Source organism: Haliotis rubra, unplaced genomic scaffold (genome assembly GCF_003918875.1).
Source record: "Haliotis rubra isolate DU_JTF1 unplaced genomic scaffold, ASM391887v1 Scf875, whole genome shotgun sequence".
Taxonomy (NCBI): domain Eukaryota; kingdom Metazoa; phylum Mollusca; class Gastropoda; order Lepetellida; family Haliotidae; genus Haliotis; species Haliotis rubra.
The window spans coordinates 69,042-88,261 of record NW_025767607.1 but is presented as its reverse complement, the minus strand read 5'-3'; the positions used below and the strand labels follow the sequence as shown (position 1 = coordinate 88,261).

Here is a 19,220-nt window from a genome sequence, read left to right as displayed (position 1 = left end):
TAGCTGGCGCCACTCATTCACATTTTTTCAAAATATTCGGTCCCCTTTTCAGTATTTTCTTAACAGCAACATGACAGCAAACACGTCCTTATGGCAGATGATATTCAGTTTCTATTCTTTAATCACAGATTAGGTTTATTTGTAACGACAGATCACCAAACAGCCATGTATCCCCTTTGTACAAACTTTGGAGGGCCTTTGTTGTAACCAAGTTGTTACAGCGTTCATTCCTCACACCCACATGCGACAATGTGTGAAGCTCAATTCTCGTGTCCACCCCTAGATCTTGCTTTAAGATCAGTTTATTCAAAATTAGAGAGAAAATATCATGCCAAGCACAAAAGGCATTCATTATCGATGCTACAAATACTCCCCAAATTTTGAAATACATCTTCTCTTTCCTAAAGCGATATCACAGCAATCTTTGAAATTCCGAACATCAACCATAGTCTACCGGTTGAGACTGGTCGCTAGACTGGAGTACCCAGATAAGAGCGACTTTGCCCTCTCTGCAACTCACCAGCAGTTTCAGATGAGTTCCATTATCCTTTTAAATGTGAAGCCTCCATTTCCGAAAGATCCACTTTGATCTCAAATCAATTTTTACAATGGCCGAATCTCTTAAAAATGGCGAACCTTCTCAAATCCAAAAGAACAAACACTTTACGTATTAAAATTGTTTTCAGAGAGCTCCAAATAAAAATCTAATTTGTAACATTTACGCTTTTTCATTTAGTTATAACATATCTTTGTATATCTATCACTAAAGATTTCTATGTCACTTTGTACATCCTTGCTATCTTGGTATTTATTGTATTCACTTGCATTTATTCGTCTTATGTACCACATTGGTGAGTTTTCGAGAAATAAAGATGACGACAAATAAAACGGCGTAAAACTCACTCACTAACTGGAATGTATTCAAACCATGTAATATCGCCTCTTATCGCCCTACCCGTGATTTATTCTAGTCCCGGGCAAGGATTGATCTTCAGTAACCAATGCTTGTCGTAAGAGGTGACTAACGGGATCGGGTGGTCAGACTCGCTGACTTGGTTGACACATGTCATCGGTTCCCAATTGCGCAGATCGATGCTCATGCTGTTGATCACTGGATTGTGTGGTCCAGATTCGATTATTTACAGACCGCCGCCATATAGCTGGAATATTGCGGCGTAAAACTAAACACACTCACTCACTCTTATCGCCCTCGTATTTACATTATGTAGTTAGCAGATTAACAATGCTGCATAACACAGTCATCATTACCAGGATGTCATAATATCAGTCGTCCACATTTGAGATGACCTTAAATGACAAGTAAGGATTGTGTTCAGCAACGTGATAATAATCACGTTGCTTACCCTGTGTTGTCTGACACAGCTATGTATGCAATTCTTCCTGTTACGTAATCTTTCCCAAAGCGTTCCTGTGTGCAACAAGATAAAAATATCAATTGCTTTCAGTCTCCTCATTTGAATAATATAATTTATGTCGCCAGTGTTTGATTTGGCTTAAACTGAAGTCAACGCTAACTGCAGGACTCACAAGTAAGGAAAAGCATGATTTCATTATCATTTGTAGAATTGTTTTATTTCTTCTTTTTGTAGCATTGTATGTTGATTATTCATAAGCCTCTCCGTTCCGCATCTATACATGTAAAACTAGAAATGTATAAAGGAGTTCATGTATCACAGGGTGATAGTTTGGTGGTTCAAGCGTTCGAACGTTATACCGAGGGTACGGGGTTTTATCCCTGGGTACAATTAGTGGGGCTCCATTCTGGTGTCTGATACGGTGGTATTGTTGGAATATTATGCAAAGCGCCAAAAACCATACTCACTCAATCACTCATGTACTACAATAATTGGGGTCATATCAATGATTACTATTAGTTACAGGGTGTTTTGAAAGGGTACGGGTCTCGTCATTTATTACCCTTAAGATCTTTTTATTTAGCTGATCTTTAAACAACTACATTCAATCATTGGCAGAATGAGACGCAAAACGTTTCGCCATGAATTTTCCTGAACTGTCATAAAGGGAGATAACTCGGGATGGCTTAGTTTATGATAAAAATTATCGAATTTGAGGTTTTGTTAAACGACAAATGAAATACAGAAGCATTTTATTTTTTTGATACATTTATTGACACAAACAAATAAGAAATTACGACAACAATTTTATTACTCTGTTTATACTCATAATTGTATAACTCTAAAATTTCGAAGCGATCAGCCGTTTGGCGGCCACATTCCATCTAAGGTCAAGGTCATTCGTACAACCCGTGTAGTGTGTCACATGACAGATTTGACGGGGTGTACGGTTCGTACAATCTGGCAAATCCACCTACATGGTTTGGTATGCTTTGGCTATCGACCAATCAGAATTCGACAAATGTATCTTAAGGGTAATAAAGATTTGTAATCACATTACCCTTTTCCAATGGGTTCCTGTTTTTTTAACATTCACGATTTACCCAACCAGGACCAACGTTTCATGTGGAAAGAAATCCCCCGAGCATGCAGTTGTATGTTGAGATCTATAAATTATTACTACAAATGTACTAAAAACAAATAGAATACAAACAGAGTTTCCAAATGCGTATAACCTCCACAATACCCGTGAAGATCCGCGTTAGAATGCCGTTGATCACTGGATTGTGTGATCCAGACTCGATTATTCACAGACCGTGGTCATATAAATGGAATATTGCTGAACGCGGCGTTTAACAACAAACAAACTCAAACAAACAAACTCTAAGCAGCCTCCAGTCACTGGCTAAAGATGAGTCAGTCTTAAACTTTCACCACATCCTAAATGTATCGGGTGAGCTATACATTCTGTGCGTCACAGTTAAAGTTTTCTAATATGAAATATTGTAGATATCAAAAATGAAATAATATGAGGACAACCAGAGATCAAATTCTTACAAATAAAGTCAAAAAGAAAAATAAAGACACCATCCAATCCACCCGTGATAAGGATACGGCAATAGGTAAGGGTACCACTGTCAGGAGGTAAGTAAAGGAGTGTAACGTCACCAACGCCATTAAGGAAGTGTGAGTGAGTTTGGTTTTACGCCGCTTTTTGCAATATTCCAGCTACATCACGGCGGGGGACACCAGAAATGGGCTTCACACATTGTACCCATGTGGGAATTGAACCCGTGCCTTTGGCGTGACGAGCGAACGCTTTAACCACTAGGTTACCCCGCCGCCCCCGCGAATTTGAAATTCCTAAAATGTCACTTCGACACAACATATTACGATTAGGCAACAAAACCTGTAAATATTTACACAAACTGGGCACAAATTCATTTCACATAACTCCCTTTATCCCGAAACAGGCATTTACCTGAAAACGAAAGTATATATGTTTGTTAATTCGGTTCACGTGTACCCGGAAAATCCTTTATCTCATAGCGTTCTGTCACCGCTGGATGGTGAATTTCACATGGATAAGCAAAGCATGATCAATGTTCCATATCAAGTATATGTGTGGAATAACCCACATTGGGCGAGTAATGGGATCGGGTTTTCCCGCTCGGTTCATACATGTCCTCGTACCACAATATCGTAAATCGTTCATTGTGTCAATCACTGGATTGTCTGGTTCAGATTAGAATTACAGAACGCCCTCGTGTCGCTAGACTAATACGAAGCGCGGCGTTAAACAACAAACAGACAGACAGATACTGTCCTTCATTTGTGACCATGCTGAGGCAAGCCGAATGATGCTCTCTTGTACAACCACGATCGGTCATTTCCTTTTAAAATTATAAAAAAAGGCTGATAACGGAAAGGGACGAGTCTCTCCGTTTGCCTCATGCTGTTCCGGAAACTTGAGCAGGTTTTCCTGCCTACGACACGCCGTGCGTAACGTGACGTCATACGTTCAGTACAACCATTCGTCTATCTATAGATCATAACCGTAAACACATACATTCGCATCTAATGATCAAACCTATACTAACCTGTGTTACATACAGAGCAGGTACAGGCAGTTTCACAGTTTAAACCAGGTAAGTGTTAAGATGATTTGATCGATCACGGTCCGTTGACAGTCTACTCGAGCTTGCGCCCCTTTGTCTTGTCATCCATGATGTACGTCCGCCCAGCTGTTGATGGTCACATCTGATCCGAGACAGCGTTTCAGTTTCATACAAGCAAAATCTTGTCATGCCACAAGACCCCAGTGTCCTGATGTTACCGCCGCGTGACATTTAATCCTGTTTGATTTCAGTTAGAAAACGAAACATTTGCAAACTTCCTGAATCGTCAATACGTTTAACTTCCTTGATCAGTGTGTGACAGGAGGGACAATACTGTGTTTAGCGACAAAACTTCAGATATTCAGGATTTGTCTGAAAAAGTAAATTTAACAAAATTGTAAATAATCAGGAAGGTGTTGCTGTTTGCCTTTGGGCAAATGTTGATAATTCGTTTGATATATATTTCGAGTTTATATTAAGCCTGCTTCTGTGTTGAGGGCAACAGGAATGTTTCACAAACCGAAACGAGGAAAAGATAGCTGTATTCTAAACCTTGTGGTCAATCAGCGCTTTGTAAGAAATTATTAAGTCGATTTGCTTGTTCTATCATTTTTATTGAAGCTATTATACTAATTCTAAATTTAATTCTTAAACTAAAATTTCCTTCTCAAGTGAATAATCATTATTGAAAATAGGAAAACAGTCTCACAAGAGCGGAAGGTCGCGGGTTCGATCCCCGACTGCGTCATACCAAAAACGTTAAAATATGGTACTTGTTGGTCCCTGCCTGGCGCTCGGCATTACTGGGTACAGCAAGGACTGGTCGGCACGGAGTCAGTATAATGTGTCTGAGTGGGGTATTCATGTTTCACTGCGGCATGGTGTCTCAGTGGGCTAGCATTATAAAACCAGCTTAAGTGTGGGCTAGTACAAGCAGCCGCACATACACATACACACGCATGCACGTCGTCATATGAGCGAAATATTCTCAAGCACGACGTTAAACCCAATTTCAACTCACCTCACCTCCTTGGACTGTTCCCTTGGATTGGTACCTTCTGATCCCTGGACGCAGATTAGGAGTGTGTCAGGGTTCTCCACTGGGACCACGGCCCTTGTGACACCCGGGGTAATGCAGAAGGCTGCAGTGTTGCGGGGTCAACACATTCTCACAGGTCTCGGTGGTTTCGACTAGGCAGTGCTGCATGGGAGAAGTCCCATTGGCTGTCTGGGCTGCGTGTAGAGGGGGCAAGGGCCCTGAGCTGATGATGACTGACTGACTGACTGAGTTTGGCTTTACGCTGCTTTTAGCAATATTCCAGCAACACCACGGCGGGGGACACCAGAAATAGGCTTCACACATTGTACCCATGTGGTTATTCGAACCGGGGACTTCGGCGTGACGAGCGAACGCTTTAACCACTCGATCGGCTACCCCACCGTCCCGGTAGACTATATAGGTATATACTAGTATATACTTATATATACCCCATCGCCCCGAGCTGATGATGAGCTAAACGAGCCTGACTGTGCTGGTATGATCCGAACCCTCTTGCTGCGTTCATCTATTTAAATATGTTCTTTGTTGTTTAACGCCGCACTCAGCAATATTCCATAATAATAATGCCACAGTTTACAGAGATGTTGGACATTATCTCTCTGTCAGTGTTGATTTTGTTGATGGTTCTGTAACTTTGGACGGAATGTTTCAACCAAGCATAGAGCAATATTGAATCGTCACGGCAAGGGAAGTCTCTCTGGCTGACCTCTGAATCAAGTACAACCCTTCCGAGTCCTTCGCTTCGATGGAATCGGCTTGCTGGAAAAATGAATTTTATACGTATTTTATTCCGCAGGAGGGTTGGGTTTCCTGGGATCTGATTACCGGATCCTGGTTCGACTAAGGGCCGTAACATCACAATTTCGACGCCTTTAACCGACACAGCCAGCCGATGGTAACATTGACACAATTATACGTTATTGATTTTTTTAATTCTATTTTAAAATAATTGACTTATTTTCGGTTTCAGATATACTATCCCTGCTGGCCTACTGTACAACCATGGCGGACAGATATAGGGAGGGTGAGGAGGAAGCGTATCGGAGGATGTTGAGTGAGGAACTGGCAGCTCAGTGGGACGACTCCTCGAGCTTATCGGACGGGGGCTGGTCGTTGGGACAGAGCTTAGTGGAGTCAGGATTCGGCAGCATCGCAAACAGCCCGTGTAAGCACAACGTTTGAATGGTGGACTGGGACGTTTCAAGACGCTTTAAAAAATGTTAGGTATATCGCGGCGCGTCAACTCCCGATTGTAATAGAGGCTTAAGGTAGCTAAACCTCAGATGTTCACCACTTTAACATGCACGAACATTGGCTTGATGTTAAGTTGTTAACAAACCTCAGGGTTTCACAACTCTACAAGCACATTGCGGAATTCTAGACAGCAGGAGGTGTCCATGTTTCCTAGGACGGATGGAAAGTCCACAAATGTTATACAATAAACCTTATGCAGAATCCAATAATTCTGAATAACATAAACAATATAATTAATTTTATCAGAAAGGTAGTTACCTCACGTGAAAAGTATGAGTCGGCTTCAACATACGTTTGCTATAAGTTCCCTAGTCAATTCTATTTTCTTATCTACTGCAGGCAGAAACAGGCTACACCTATTTTGGCTGGTGCTTTAAAGGAAGCATATAAGAAGTTCTATTCAGTGGTGATTGAACCAGGTATTGAAATAATATTTTGGACGTTAGAATAAAATCAGCGAAATAAAATGTTCAAATGTACACTTTTTTGTCCGGTAGTATAGTGTGTTGTATTCTCCAGGCAGGAAATGTACTCTGGCAGATGGGATGTTCCTGTGTCCTGAGAGCAGAAACTTCTGGGAGAAAATTCCGAGTACCGTGTGCTGTAGAAGGGTGAGAACCTTGTATAGCTGCATCCCGGCTGATGTCATCCAGATAGTCCGTAGTGGGGACATAACGATGTCAAGATAGAGGCGTGTGGGTTAGAATTGGTCTTCAACAACCCATGCATGTCGTTAAAGCGACTAACGGGATCTGATGGTCAGACTCACTGACATCATCTCCCATTTGCGTAGATCGATGATCACGATGTTAATAACTGCATTGTCTGGTCCTGACTCTATCCTTTACAGCTGGGATATTGATAAGAACGACGCACATTCCAATGTTTTTATATCCTTTTCAGATTTGGAAAGATTTCATAGATACGTTTCGAGAAGACTTCCCCGACGAACGGGCACTTTGTAAGAAGCGGGTGTTGAACATCTTTAAAAGTCTGCTCGGCGCGGAGTATCAAGGTATAATCAGACTACAGCAGCTTAATCCAGTTTATATGCACGGGATCCCTGAGCAGAGATGATTCCTTTTTCTGCCAAATCTGTGTGTCTACTAAATTATTCCTACCAGAGGCTTGATTGAATCTTGACTCGTTTACATGTTAACCACATATACACATATATTGTAACATATTCATACTTCTTGTGAGTTGAGTGAGGCTGGGTTCAACTACGCGTTCAGTATTGTTTTAGCTGTCTGCAGTGCGTGTGTCTGTGTGTGTGTGTTTCTGTGTCTGTGTTTCGGCATGTGTATTTGTCTGCCTGTTTCTCTGTGTGTTTCTGTGTCTGCTTGCACTAGTCCTGAGAACAGTTTGTTGTCAAAGAAGAGTCATGTCAGAACTTTCTTCCTCTTCTATTCTTAGACAGCAAGACCTTTGCTCCGACTTCTTTCAGCTACATGGACTGAGTAGCACTCAAGCACTAACTTTTCGTTTCAGACCTTGGCGAGATATCTATTGAAGATTTTCTCAGAGTGATAAAATTCTTCGGTCCGTTCAGAACAGAAGGAGACAGATGTGTCGTGGTCAAACAGGTAACATCCTCGAAAATCAAGGATATCACAGCTCACACCAATTGTATACACTTTGCTCATTAGCCACCGGACCGCCTCCGTGGTGTAGTGGTTAGAGCGTCCACTCGGAGAGCGGAAGGTCGCGGGTTCGATCCCCGACTGCGTCATACCCAAATACGTTAAAATATGGTACTTGTTGGTCCCTGTCTGGCGCTCGGCATTAATGGGTACAACAAGGACTGGTCGGCTCGGAGTCAGTATAATGTATCTGAGTGGGGTATTCATGCTTAACTGCGGCATGGTATCTCAGTGGGCTAGCACTATAAAACCAGCTTAAGTGTGGGCTAGTACAAGCAGCCGCACATGCAGGTCGTCATATGAGCGAAATATTCTCAAGCACGACGTTAAACCCAATTTCAACAAACCGAAAAATGAGTCTCATTAGCCACCGTGGCTATTTGAGGAAGTGACGTCACTATCTCCTTATATAATATGACTTTGATTGTCGTATTCTGATTGGCTGAAACCATATATTATTATTTTTAATGCATCCGCAAACATGTATTACACATGTTTTATGTCCTTGAATTGCACATACACACAGCAATTTGGTATCACGAAGTACTGAATTTATATCCAGCTTTTTTATAAAAAGGGGGATAATTCTATGTCGTTGTTTTTCTGTGTTTACTGCTTTGGTTCATGTGAACATTGAACACAGTTGTTAATTACGTGGATATATAAATTCTCACCAAAGCATGCGTTTTGGCTCGGGACATACAAACTAACTGCCAACCCATACCCCTTTCAATAGCAGAGGATACCTAAAGAGGTCGTCTCACAATACATTTTCACATGTTACAGCCCGTGAATGTAATGAAAATGGACGCCATTTTTGGGGTCGCACATTTCGGTGACGTACGGGTTTTTCGTGTTCGTATATTATGAAAATCAGGTTTTTGATCTTTCACAATCAAAAGGCTTTTCAAACTATTTACGTTGGTTTTTGAAGATAATCCTTCAAACAGGTGTGTGTTTTCTTTTCTTTCACTTTTTATATTCAAACAGCATACGTATGGAAGTATGTTTTTTTTTCTTTCAGATAGAACAACTTGTTGAGAATTCGTACCAGAAATCTACAGACAAGAAGTCCAAGATATGGTATGACAATATAGACTCCGTGAACTAGACACTAGTACTTAGGCTGTTACAGTCCCAGTATAATCCGGCGACGTGTTTTAATAGTCATCATTTAATAGTCATACTGGCGTTATACTGGCAGCATGATTTCACACAGGCGATATGGTTATATACCGACAGAATATTTTTTTTATCAATTTGTTACCTTTAAGCTTTTTAGACGTTTGTTTCGTGAGTTTGTTTCCAGAACCTTTTTCATCTGTTTCTCTTTGGCTTCTAGCGTGGTACAGAACGCAAAGCATTTCGTCATGAATGTTTTCGCCGAATGTTGTCGCCGATATTCGAAGGGACATAACTTTTAACAACTATAAGGGACTTGTTATTTCAAATTATAACGCCGTTGTTTTGGATAAATCTTCATTTCGAATCAATTTTCACTTGATGCATGAAACACAGCATATTCACATGGAGGTTTGAAGAAAATAACTTTTTGTCATAAAAATAGTTGCATTCTCCAAGCGTGTTGGATTTCAATGTCAAAGGTCGCAAACTGTTAAAATTATCTGTTCTTACCGTTGTTACAGGTTCATATGCATTGGCTATTAACCAATCAAAATTCTTCTAAACTATTTAAAGGTTAAACACCCTCAATGTGGCTCACTACCTATTGACGATAAGTATTGGTACAGGCAATATGGTTGATAACTGTAATATGACGTAATGTGATGGTGGTATATTTTGAGTATATTTACTAAGAATACTGTGTAAAACGACCGCTAATTTTCATTTCGTTATTACCGTAGTTCGTTCTACCAATTTCGACTGAACTAACAAGCAAAACCTGAAAATCAGTTATAATCGCAAAAAACGGACTAGAAAGAATTCAGTATATTGAATTGTGACTAATAAACCAGTGGTCGATAGCCTGAGCAAACACAACAATCGGGTCACGATGAAAGACACTCATAAAAGTTACGCACTCTAACCTCTTGAGCCATTTTTGAAGGCGTATGTGAACATCTTCAACCCAAGAATTCCCAGTGGCATATTTCAGTTTCTCAGCTTCTTGTTTTACCCTTTCTGTGAGATAAGACTTGTCTTAAACAATATGGACAATACAGAATATCTCTATATTTTCAGCTGGTTTGGGGGATACATGACTCGCTCGGAGGCGGAGAACAAGCTGCAGGACCAGAAACCAGGGACGTTCCTCATCAGGTAGAAGCTTCATTCATCTCAGGTGCAGGTTTATAACAGGGGCCGCAGGTGGCCCAGTCAGCAAATGAGGCAGTACAAAGTTGCGTTTCTTGGGCCCACAAGGCACCTATGATCAAGGGTTCGAATCTCATTTTGTCAAGATTATGTTTCTAGGTGTGACAGCACCATATTCGTGCTAATCGGTTTCAGCATTGTGGTACACGTCTGATACCAGCATCACTGCGGGATTGTCTTGGGCATTATGTCGAGATATGACTGGAATACTGCTCACGGTGGCGTAAAACACAACTCGCTCACTCTATTTTCTTTGAGAGGCATTTTAGAAGTTGTGAAGATGAAGGAAAACTAAGTTCTATGGATAGTCAACTTCTTTATTGCACTGAGTGCGGCGTTTCGGTGTAGGTACTAACACCGTTAAGCTTGATAACGGTGTTAGTACCTACACCGAAACGTCGCACTCATTGCAATAAAGAAGTTGACTATCCATAGAACCTAGTTTTCCTTCACTCACTCTATGAACAAAAAGGAAGGGATATCCGATAATCAGTACATACAAATATCGTTAGTTTCTTTGTTCAACGTTGCACTTAACAAAATGTTTCTCTGTTGTTCAACGTTGTTCAACGTTCTCTGTTGTTGAACAATGTGTTTGTTTGTTCGTCAACATTGCACTGAACAATATGTTCCTTTGTGGTTCAACATTACACTGAACAATATGTTCATTTGTGGTTCAACATTACACTGAACAATATGTTTATCTGTTGTTCAACACTGAACTGAACAATATGTTCCTTGTTAAACGTTGCATTAAACAACATGTTTCTCCGTTGTTCAACGTTGCATTAAACAACATGTTTCTCCGTTGTTCAACGTTGCATTAAACAACATGTTTCTCCGTTGTTCAACGTTGCATTAAACAACATGTTTCTCCGTTGTTCAACGTTGCATTAAACAACATGTTTCTCCGTTGTTCAACGTTGCATTAAACCGTTGTTCAATTCGTTCAACGTTGCATTAAACAATTGTGTTTCTCTGTTGTTCAACGTTGCATTGAACGATATCTTTCTCGTTGTTCAACGTTGCATTAAACAATGTGTTCATTTCTTGATCAACATTCCATTGAACAATTTGTTCCTTTATTCTTTAACGTTGCATCAAACAATATGTTCCTTCATTGTTCAACGTTGCATTGAACAATATGTTTCTCTGTTGTTCAACACTGCACTGAACAATGTGTTTCTCTGTTGTTCAACGTTGCATTGAACAATGTGTTTCTCTGTTCTTCAACGTTGCATTGAACAATATGTTTCTTCGTTGTTCATCGTTGCATTGAACAATATGTTCCTTTATTGTTCAACGTTGCATTGAACAATGATGTTTTGTCGTTGTTCATCGTTGCATTGAACAATATGTTCCTTTATTCTTTAACGTTGCATCAAACAATATGTTTCTCCGTTGTTCAACGTTGCACTGAACAATATGTTTCTCTGTTGTTCAACGTTGTATTGAACAATATTTCAACTATATGAAGGCAGCCTTTAAAATAATCGAGTCTGCATCGGACAATCCGGTGGTTGTTATTGTGAGAGAAAAATCCCACTCTGAGGGGTTCCATGACACGCTGTCAAGCAAGTCACCGAGTCTGACCACCGTTTCACGGCCATACGACCAGTATAATTGCTGGGGACCAATTCTTATCCAGAATACCCAATGGGCATCAGTATATATAGGCGGTCTGGTAGCTTTGTGGTCAAAGGGTTGGCTCGCCTCTCCGAACTCCCAGGTTCAAGTCCCTAAGGTTACCATACGTAAAACCCATTTTTGTTGTTTACCCAACTGTAAAAGTGTTGGGCAATTGCCGACAACAGCGTACACTACAGCTCATCTGTGTATTGGTCCAGATTTGTACCGGTTGGTGTGACTGCAGTTCCAAGCCTTAGAAATTCATTTATCGTAAATTGTCTTTGGTTTCAAGGCTGACTTTTTCGTATCCGTGGGGCAATTGTACGTCAGAATTCACGTTCAAACCTTTGGGCCTCCCTCGGTAAGAAAATCACCAGCGGGCTCTTGAAACTATTTAATGGTCGTGCACATGTTTGTAGTCTCGGGCTAGCGGGATAGGGAACTTATTACAACAGTTGAAGTATATATATTCTTGGTGGAGCAGTGTTAGAACACTGTCACTGTCAACAAGGTCACCTTTTGTATGTCACTGTGGACAGTGTTACAGGATACTGATAACAAGTGACTTCTTCGTCACACTTGCACTAAGTGTCGGTATTTGAACAAGAAAATATCATATCAGCAAAAGGTTGCATGACCGAGATGGTTACATTAACATGATTAAACAATATTAGAATAATGATATACCGAAATCATTATTGTAATCAGATGTCTTACACTATGGCTAATGGATGTGGTCACCTGTCCGTCAGTTATGTAATTGCAATGAAAAGATTACATCTCCCTAATGCTGCTCAAACGTTGTTACAAATTTGTATTTAGTCATTTTCTTATACTCATATCATTATGTAATTTAGATAAAAACATATAGAATGCTCAGTATCTATTTTATGGTATATGTTTTACAATGATTATCCTTGATTATAATTTTGACAGTTTGAGATCAATAAAGGCATACATCAGTGTCTAAAAAGTTTTGAAAATGTGACCTGTCCAAGGACTGGCTGTTCAGAAGGGTGACCAGTCCTGTAACACAGCCTGTCCCAAATCTTTTCATTTAAACCAAGTTAAGTCAATTTTTCAAACATTTCCCCCGACCACAGGACAGCCTTACTTATTTAAGAGACCATCCTATATATTTTATACACTGCATACATTAAGGATAAATAGAACATAGCGTTTGGAGAATATTTTATTAGCAAATTTGCTCTTAGAGGGTTTTGTCTGACAATTGACACTGAGGCCGCTGTAAGATCCCTCCGTCAGCCTAGTGATCAGGGGACGTTTGTACAAAGCGATCTAAGCATTAAGATAATCGTAGCTTCCACACTCTTGCATAGACTTAAGGTAGTCGTAGTGCTAAGAAGGTGGGACCAGATAAACGTGCGTATTTCATTGATGTCAATAACCGTTACATTCTTTCCTCACAGAATGAGTGTTACAGAAGAGGAAGCTGGGTGCTTTGCCCTTAGCCTGGTGATGCTTGACAATTCTATCGAACACTTCGAAATTAAGGTAGGATTGCCATGAAGTGAATACAGTATCCTTTAGGACTTTACGGAATGTTGGTAGAAAGGGTTACTGCTAGCTAATGTTTGATTTTCTGCTCATGGAACTGAACAATTTGATTGTCAACGACTTTTCTTAAAAAGCCTGAGAACATATTATGTTCTTCATTATTTTAGATTAGATTGTTTAATAAAAGTCAGTACCCTTTCGAAACAGCAGGGCAGATTCATCCCCCAGTTGGTGTTGCTTGTATTTTAAGTCATCACTACTCCGTTCCCTTACCGTAATAACATTTAGGTTAGAAAACATTGTTTGATGTCGAACAGCTTTGTACGCTGGAATCCAGTGACACAATACATCACTCACTGAATCTGACAATCTGTATATCACTTGCTTGATAACGGTGTTAGTAGCTACACCGAAACGGAGAACTCTCCCCGTTGTTCATCACACCAAATGCCGCTCAAAGAAGCTGTCCAAATTAGTGAACAAAGTGATGAGAATCTATAACCCGGATGACGACATGGCCAATCATTCGATGTCCTTGGTTCAAAATAGAATGGCATAATTTGGATATCACAAATTGATTTATAAAAGTTCTTTCTTCTTTCATATTCAGTTGGTGTTTATGATGAATGTCCTGTGCCTGTGTCTGACATCTCTTTATCCAACAGGGTCACCCAGAAGAGGCTGTGACCATGCATCCCTTCAGTCTGGAACTGGAGTTCAAAGGTCGTCACTTCAGCAGTCTGCCAGACTTGGTCAACAACTGTCTCTGCCAAGAGGTCATTGTGTCCGAATCAGATAATCCAGAAAATGGCATCCGCTGTTCCATTATCTGCCCAGGGTTGCCCTACAACCATATTCTCAACGGCTACAAGTGTCCGGCAAGATAAACCTGAATTAACTGTTACACTTATCACTAGACGGTCTTGAAATTGATTGCAGTTGTCCTCAAAATATTGCAAGGCTCGTGATGACTGTTGACTCATCCATCATACTCAAATGACGCTCAATAACGGTTGTGAGGCATAGTTGAAACTGTATTTGGTCTTCAATTAATTTTTCCACAGATTTAAATCAATCGTGAGCAATATAATTAGAGATATCAGTTTTGACAAATGTATGGTACATGTATGGTTTTCGCAGCTTTTCAAGCTATTCCAGCAATGTCAGCAGAAATGGGCTGCACTCATTATAGCCATGTGGTTTGACAGTTGAATTAGATACACCACGTTGCATATGTCGACGGTACAGTGTGTTCTTCATTGCATGTTTAAACGTTTTTTGTCAGATAATTCAACGCTTTCTATGGCTGAGAAACCATTTAGTGGCCGTTATACAACCATATAATGCTCTCACTTACAGTTGACAAATCCTGGGATTATTGGCATCATTGTCATCACCTTATTTCAAAATTATCTACAGGCAGTAGAAAAATAGTTTTATGAATAGTGTGGGAAGCACAATATGCCTATCACACTCATACCAGTTGTCATGACAGATTACACACAGTAAAATGAATGAATCGGGTTTTTTTACCTATAGTCATACATATTGCGATGATAATTTTACGCCATTTTATGTAAAATTCTCTAAACTGCATAGCTGTCAATAGTTTCTGTTTTAATCCGAACGATTTAGCAGTTCGTTTTTATAGCGGTAATGTCATCCACCTCCTAGCAGTGATAATGTATGATTAATTTTTGATATTTGCAATTCGTCACGGAAAAACGTCATTAAAACATGAATCAATGTGTGTGTGTGCGTGTGCTTGCGAGCGTGCGTGCGTGCGTGTGCGTGCGTGCGTGCGTGCGTGCGTGCGTGCGTGCGTGCGTGCGTTGTTCCGTAGATTCCGCAGCGTAGAATTTTCCAACTCAAGGCTTCTTTCGCTTTTGTTTTCCTAAACCGAAAAAAATTAAGCCTCGCCAAGACCACACTTCCCGCCTTTTGATGATTCTCTGCTTTAGGCAGTCACACGATGTACCACTTAAAACAAGAGAAATATGGGATTCATTTTGGTTCTACTGGTGCATACCCGTGAAGGTACGGTTTAGAATTGGTCTTCAGCAACCCATGCTTGTCGTAAGAGGCGATCAGCGGGATTGGGTGGCCAGTATGTTGACTTGGTTGATATGTCATCGTATATTAATTGCGTAGATCGATGTTGATGCTGTCTGGATTGTCTGGTCCAGACTCGATTATATACGGACTGCCGCCATATAGCTGGAATATTGCCGAGTGCAGCCTTGATCGATTTCCATCTAGCCCTATCAATAAACATAGCAGGAACTATTAAACCGAAAAACACCCATAGGTATTCATGTCGGGGACAAATCATGGGAAGATCCAACTCTTCTGATTGATTCACCAAGCTTACATACTTCAATTCTTTATTTCATGTGAATGTAGGGCCATAACTTAAATACTTGTGGTACAGATAAAAATGAATATGACCACACTGGAAGATTGTAGAAGTTATAATTTCAATAAACCTTTTACAACTATACACCTGTGTCGCCTGTCTCTATATTATGCATATCATCCTGCATAATTGTATGTTTGGGTGTGAAAGTTCAGGTTGCGTTTAATGTTATTTGTCTCAAACCTTACTAAATGCTTAAATGTAATTCAGTTTTCTGAAGAGTCGAAAACGAGCAGCTCTTGAACACCACACGTGGACATAACGACACTAAATGATCAAACGAATACATGGTGTAAGCACTCTCTCAACAGGAACATGTACGTGGTGATAGTTTACAACAGGCACTGGCGGGTGCAACTGACAATCTAAACCCTTGTATCACCTCTTGATGATAGCAGGTCGTTAACAGGCATTAAATGTATATATACGCAAAGCATGGCCTGAAAGCCACGATAAAACACATATGTTGACTAGGTAACCAATTCCTTTTCGGGTAGTGGAAGTTGAACACACCAACACCAGTTTCGCACCAAATGTCACTTGCTTGAACATATCTCTGCACACATTCGGCCAAAGTCATAGCGTTAAAAAAGACTGCACTAAATATTGAAAAAGTATGGTCAGTTTTATTTACTGAATGGATACACTTTTAAAAAACACAAACATTATCCAATCCGTTTATTCAAACGACTTTCTAAACCTACACGCACAAAACATCATAAGATGTAGCGTCACATCGGCAATATTTCAGCCATATCGAGACGAGAACAATTTCATTTATGTCAGTTTTAAAATAAAAAATCTAGAACGTAAAAACCTGTCATCGAAGGACAGTAAAAATACTAGAGTATCATAGCTTTTAATTTAAAATTAGCATGTAAAACTAAAACATTTTAATCTAAGAAGACAATACAATATAAAACTGGGGCTTTAGATCGCCAACAACTGAAGGTAGATCACCATACTAGGGACCATTGGGACTTACAGTGCCTTTGCTACCTGCACGGACCCTAGTTGGATTTCATAAGATGTAACTACCGTGATATTTACCCGATGATATCCTGGAATACACCAGTTCCATTCTGTTGTTTACACGCTGAGACTGGGGTTAACGGATCAGAAACTTTTCGAGTTGCCAAGTTAGAATCCTTCTTATTACTTTTACGTTGGTCAGCTTTGTCGTAGCCATCCCTCCAAGTGCTTACCCATTCATGTTAGGTAATTTCAGTGTAACAGTCTTGCCCAAACTGCACCTACTCACTATATTGTCTCTGCATCGAGGACGCTACCTTATTCAACTTAGGAAATTGATAGAAAATATGGAAGTCTAAAATCCACTTAGCAAATCCCCGAATCCACGTATTATCTCTTTCACATCATTTTGTTGTTCTTCTGTCAATTCCTCGGAAACGTTAACATGATATGTCTCCTCAGACATAGGAACAGTATAAGCTTGGTGGAATATTCTTACCTCTTTGACTTGACATCTTCTTAACTGATACCAGCATATGCATTAGCTGAGAAATGCTTACGGCACATTATTCTGTACCCTTGACCTCTCGGTCAATGTACTTTTTCAGTAGGAAGGCATGATAGGTTGTAATGACTTATTACCTACCAGAGGACTGTGCATGCCAATAACAATAACTTCATAATTTAACGCGGTCCTTTCCAATGAAACAGAAGTTTTTTCACACAGCTTTCAGCATGAACGCATTAACGTCTTGAACAATTGGCAGCTTTTCGACTCTTTAATATTTCATGTCTTAACAAAATCCGCAATAAAAGGCAGCTGAGCTTAACAAAATCCCCAAATGGAAAAAATGGCTTTAAGTTTTCAAAATCCAAATTAAACAAATCGTATTCACTTTTGTCGTAAATAAAAACCACACAAGGATCTAGACCTATCTTTAGATGGTTCTCCTATCAAGGTAGTAGAAGAGGCAAAATTCCTGGGACTCATATTCGACCGTCACTTGACATTCTTACCACACATAAAATATTTGAAAACAAAATGCTTGAAGGCTTTGGACTTAGTAAAAGTCGTTTCAAGTACAGTCGGGATGGGATCAGACTACCCTCCTTCACTTGTACAGATCGTTGGTTCGCTCTAAACTAGATTACGGTTCCATTGATTATGGTGGAGCCTGCAAAAGCAAAAATTTAGAAAAATTTGGTTCTATCCACCACCAAGGCCCGAGGCTCTGCCTTGGAGCTTTTAGGGCCTCTTCGGTAGACAGTCTATATGCGGAGACTAACGAACCTTCCCTTGAACAACGCCGCATTAAACTTTCACTGCAGCATATCACTAAATTACGTTCAAATGAGTCCAATCCAGCATACAATTGTGGTGTAGGACCGTAGGCATAGGTGTGTGGTTCCTGTGTCTCGATGTGCAGCCAACTGCTTTTATGACAAAAGGGGTGATTCCAACTTCCCAATCGTCAACTTTCCTTTCATGTCGAGCAATATTCCAACAGCTCCTTCCCTTTGAGCTACAATTTTGAGCATGCTCCTTTTACTAAGATTACAAAGGGCGCCATGCCATTCTTGCTCAGAAGAACAAGGCCTCAGTAAAGCTTTCAAACATTTCATGGTAGACAGGTGGAGGACATTTCAATATTTGATGAATCAGTGATAAAAATGATGTCCGTTGAAATTCCCTATTTTGACTTGTACCATACGTTCGAGAATTATTTCAGGTGAACAACTGACTAAACTTTGCATATGTTTATGACGGGTGCCGCCGGTGGGGCAGGATACGCTTACCTTTTCGCAAACACCTGATATCATCACTATTTCATGTTGATTTATAAACACAATATGCTCTTTCATCGCATGACATGGTGACAATCACTGGATTGTCTGATCCAGATTCGATTTGTGTACAGATGCAATACTGCTGAAATCTGCAGAAGAGATTTCGGATGTATGTGGAAATGGTTTTGTCGTTTTAATTTACACTCATGGTGCCAGGCCATTAGCTGGCTTTATGTACCTCTCTTTGACACATACACGGTTTAAAAAATGTATGCATTGTACAAAAGGTACTAACGCGTTCTTATTTCTTTATACCGTATTATTTATGTACAACCAAAGTGTATAACATTCAGCTTGCGTCGATTGTCTTTCCAACGGAATCTTCTTTTAGCAAATCCAAAACGAATTTGCACAAGATTCACCAAGCCATTGGTTAATGTGCTGATATTGTAACTTTTCTGCTTATCTACAAAATTCATAAAATATATGTCCCACCTCTTCAACCCTCACTTTGATGTCGAAAATTATCCAACTACATCACAGGCATAAATAAACTTCGCAATTAAGAAGTCTGTGGAAATTTCCTTTGGGATATCATCAGTTGCAGGAAGG

At 40.1% G+C, this 19,220-nt stretch overlaps 1 protein-coding gene across 2 annotated transcripts; it reads left to right on the top strand.

Moving 5' to 3' along the window:
- The first annotated feature begins 1,455 nt into the window (after positions 1-1,455).
- Positions 1,456-15,932, top strand: LOC124263262. 2 transcript variants are annotated; one of them, XM_046697855.1, is made up of 9 exons: positions 1,456-1,550; positions 6,025-6,219; positions 6,828-6,919; positions 7,212-7,323; positions 7,800-7,894; positions 8,976-9,034; positions 10,154-10,231; positions 13,345-13,429; positions 14,098-15,932. In XM_046697855.1, exons 2-9 carry the CDS (start codon positions 6,057-6,059, stop codon positions 14,317-14,319), a joined length of 906 nt encoding a protein of 301 aa, XP_046553811.1. In that variant the 5' UTR covers positions 1,456-1,550; positions 6,025-6,056; the 3' UTR covers positions 14,320-15,932. The 2 variants fall into 2 exon arrangements, with proteins under 2 accessions (XP_046553811.1, XP_046553810.1); XM_046697854.1 differs by lacking the exon at positions 1,456-1,550 and adding an exon at positions 3,910-4,024.
- Positions 15,933-19,220: the final 3,288 nt, after the last annotated feature.

What these genes read in the sequence shown, in the direction of transcription:
- LOC124263262 (XM_046697855.1), top strand. Translation starts at nt 6,057, where the DNA reads ATGGCGGACAGATATAGGGAGGGTGAGGAGGAAGCGTATCGGAGGATG. An exon ending in GCTCGGCGCGGAGTATCAAG is followed by an intron (nt 7,324 to 7,799) that starts GTATAATCAGAC and finishes TTTTCGTTTCAG; the next exon opens with ACCTTGGCGAGATATCTATT. An exon ending in GACAAGAAGTCCAAGATATG is followed by an intron (nt 9,035 to 10,153) that starts GTATGACAATAT and finishes CTATATTTTCAG; the next exon opens with CTGGTTTGGGGGATACATGA.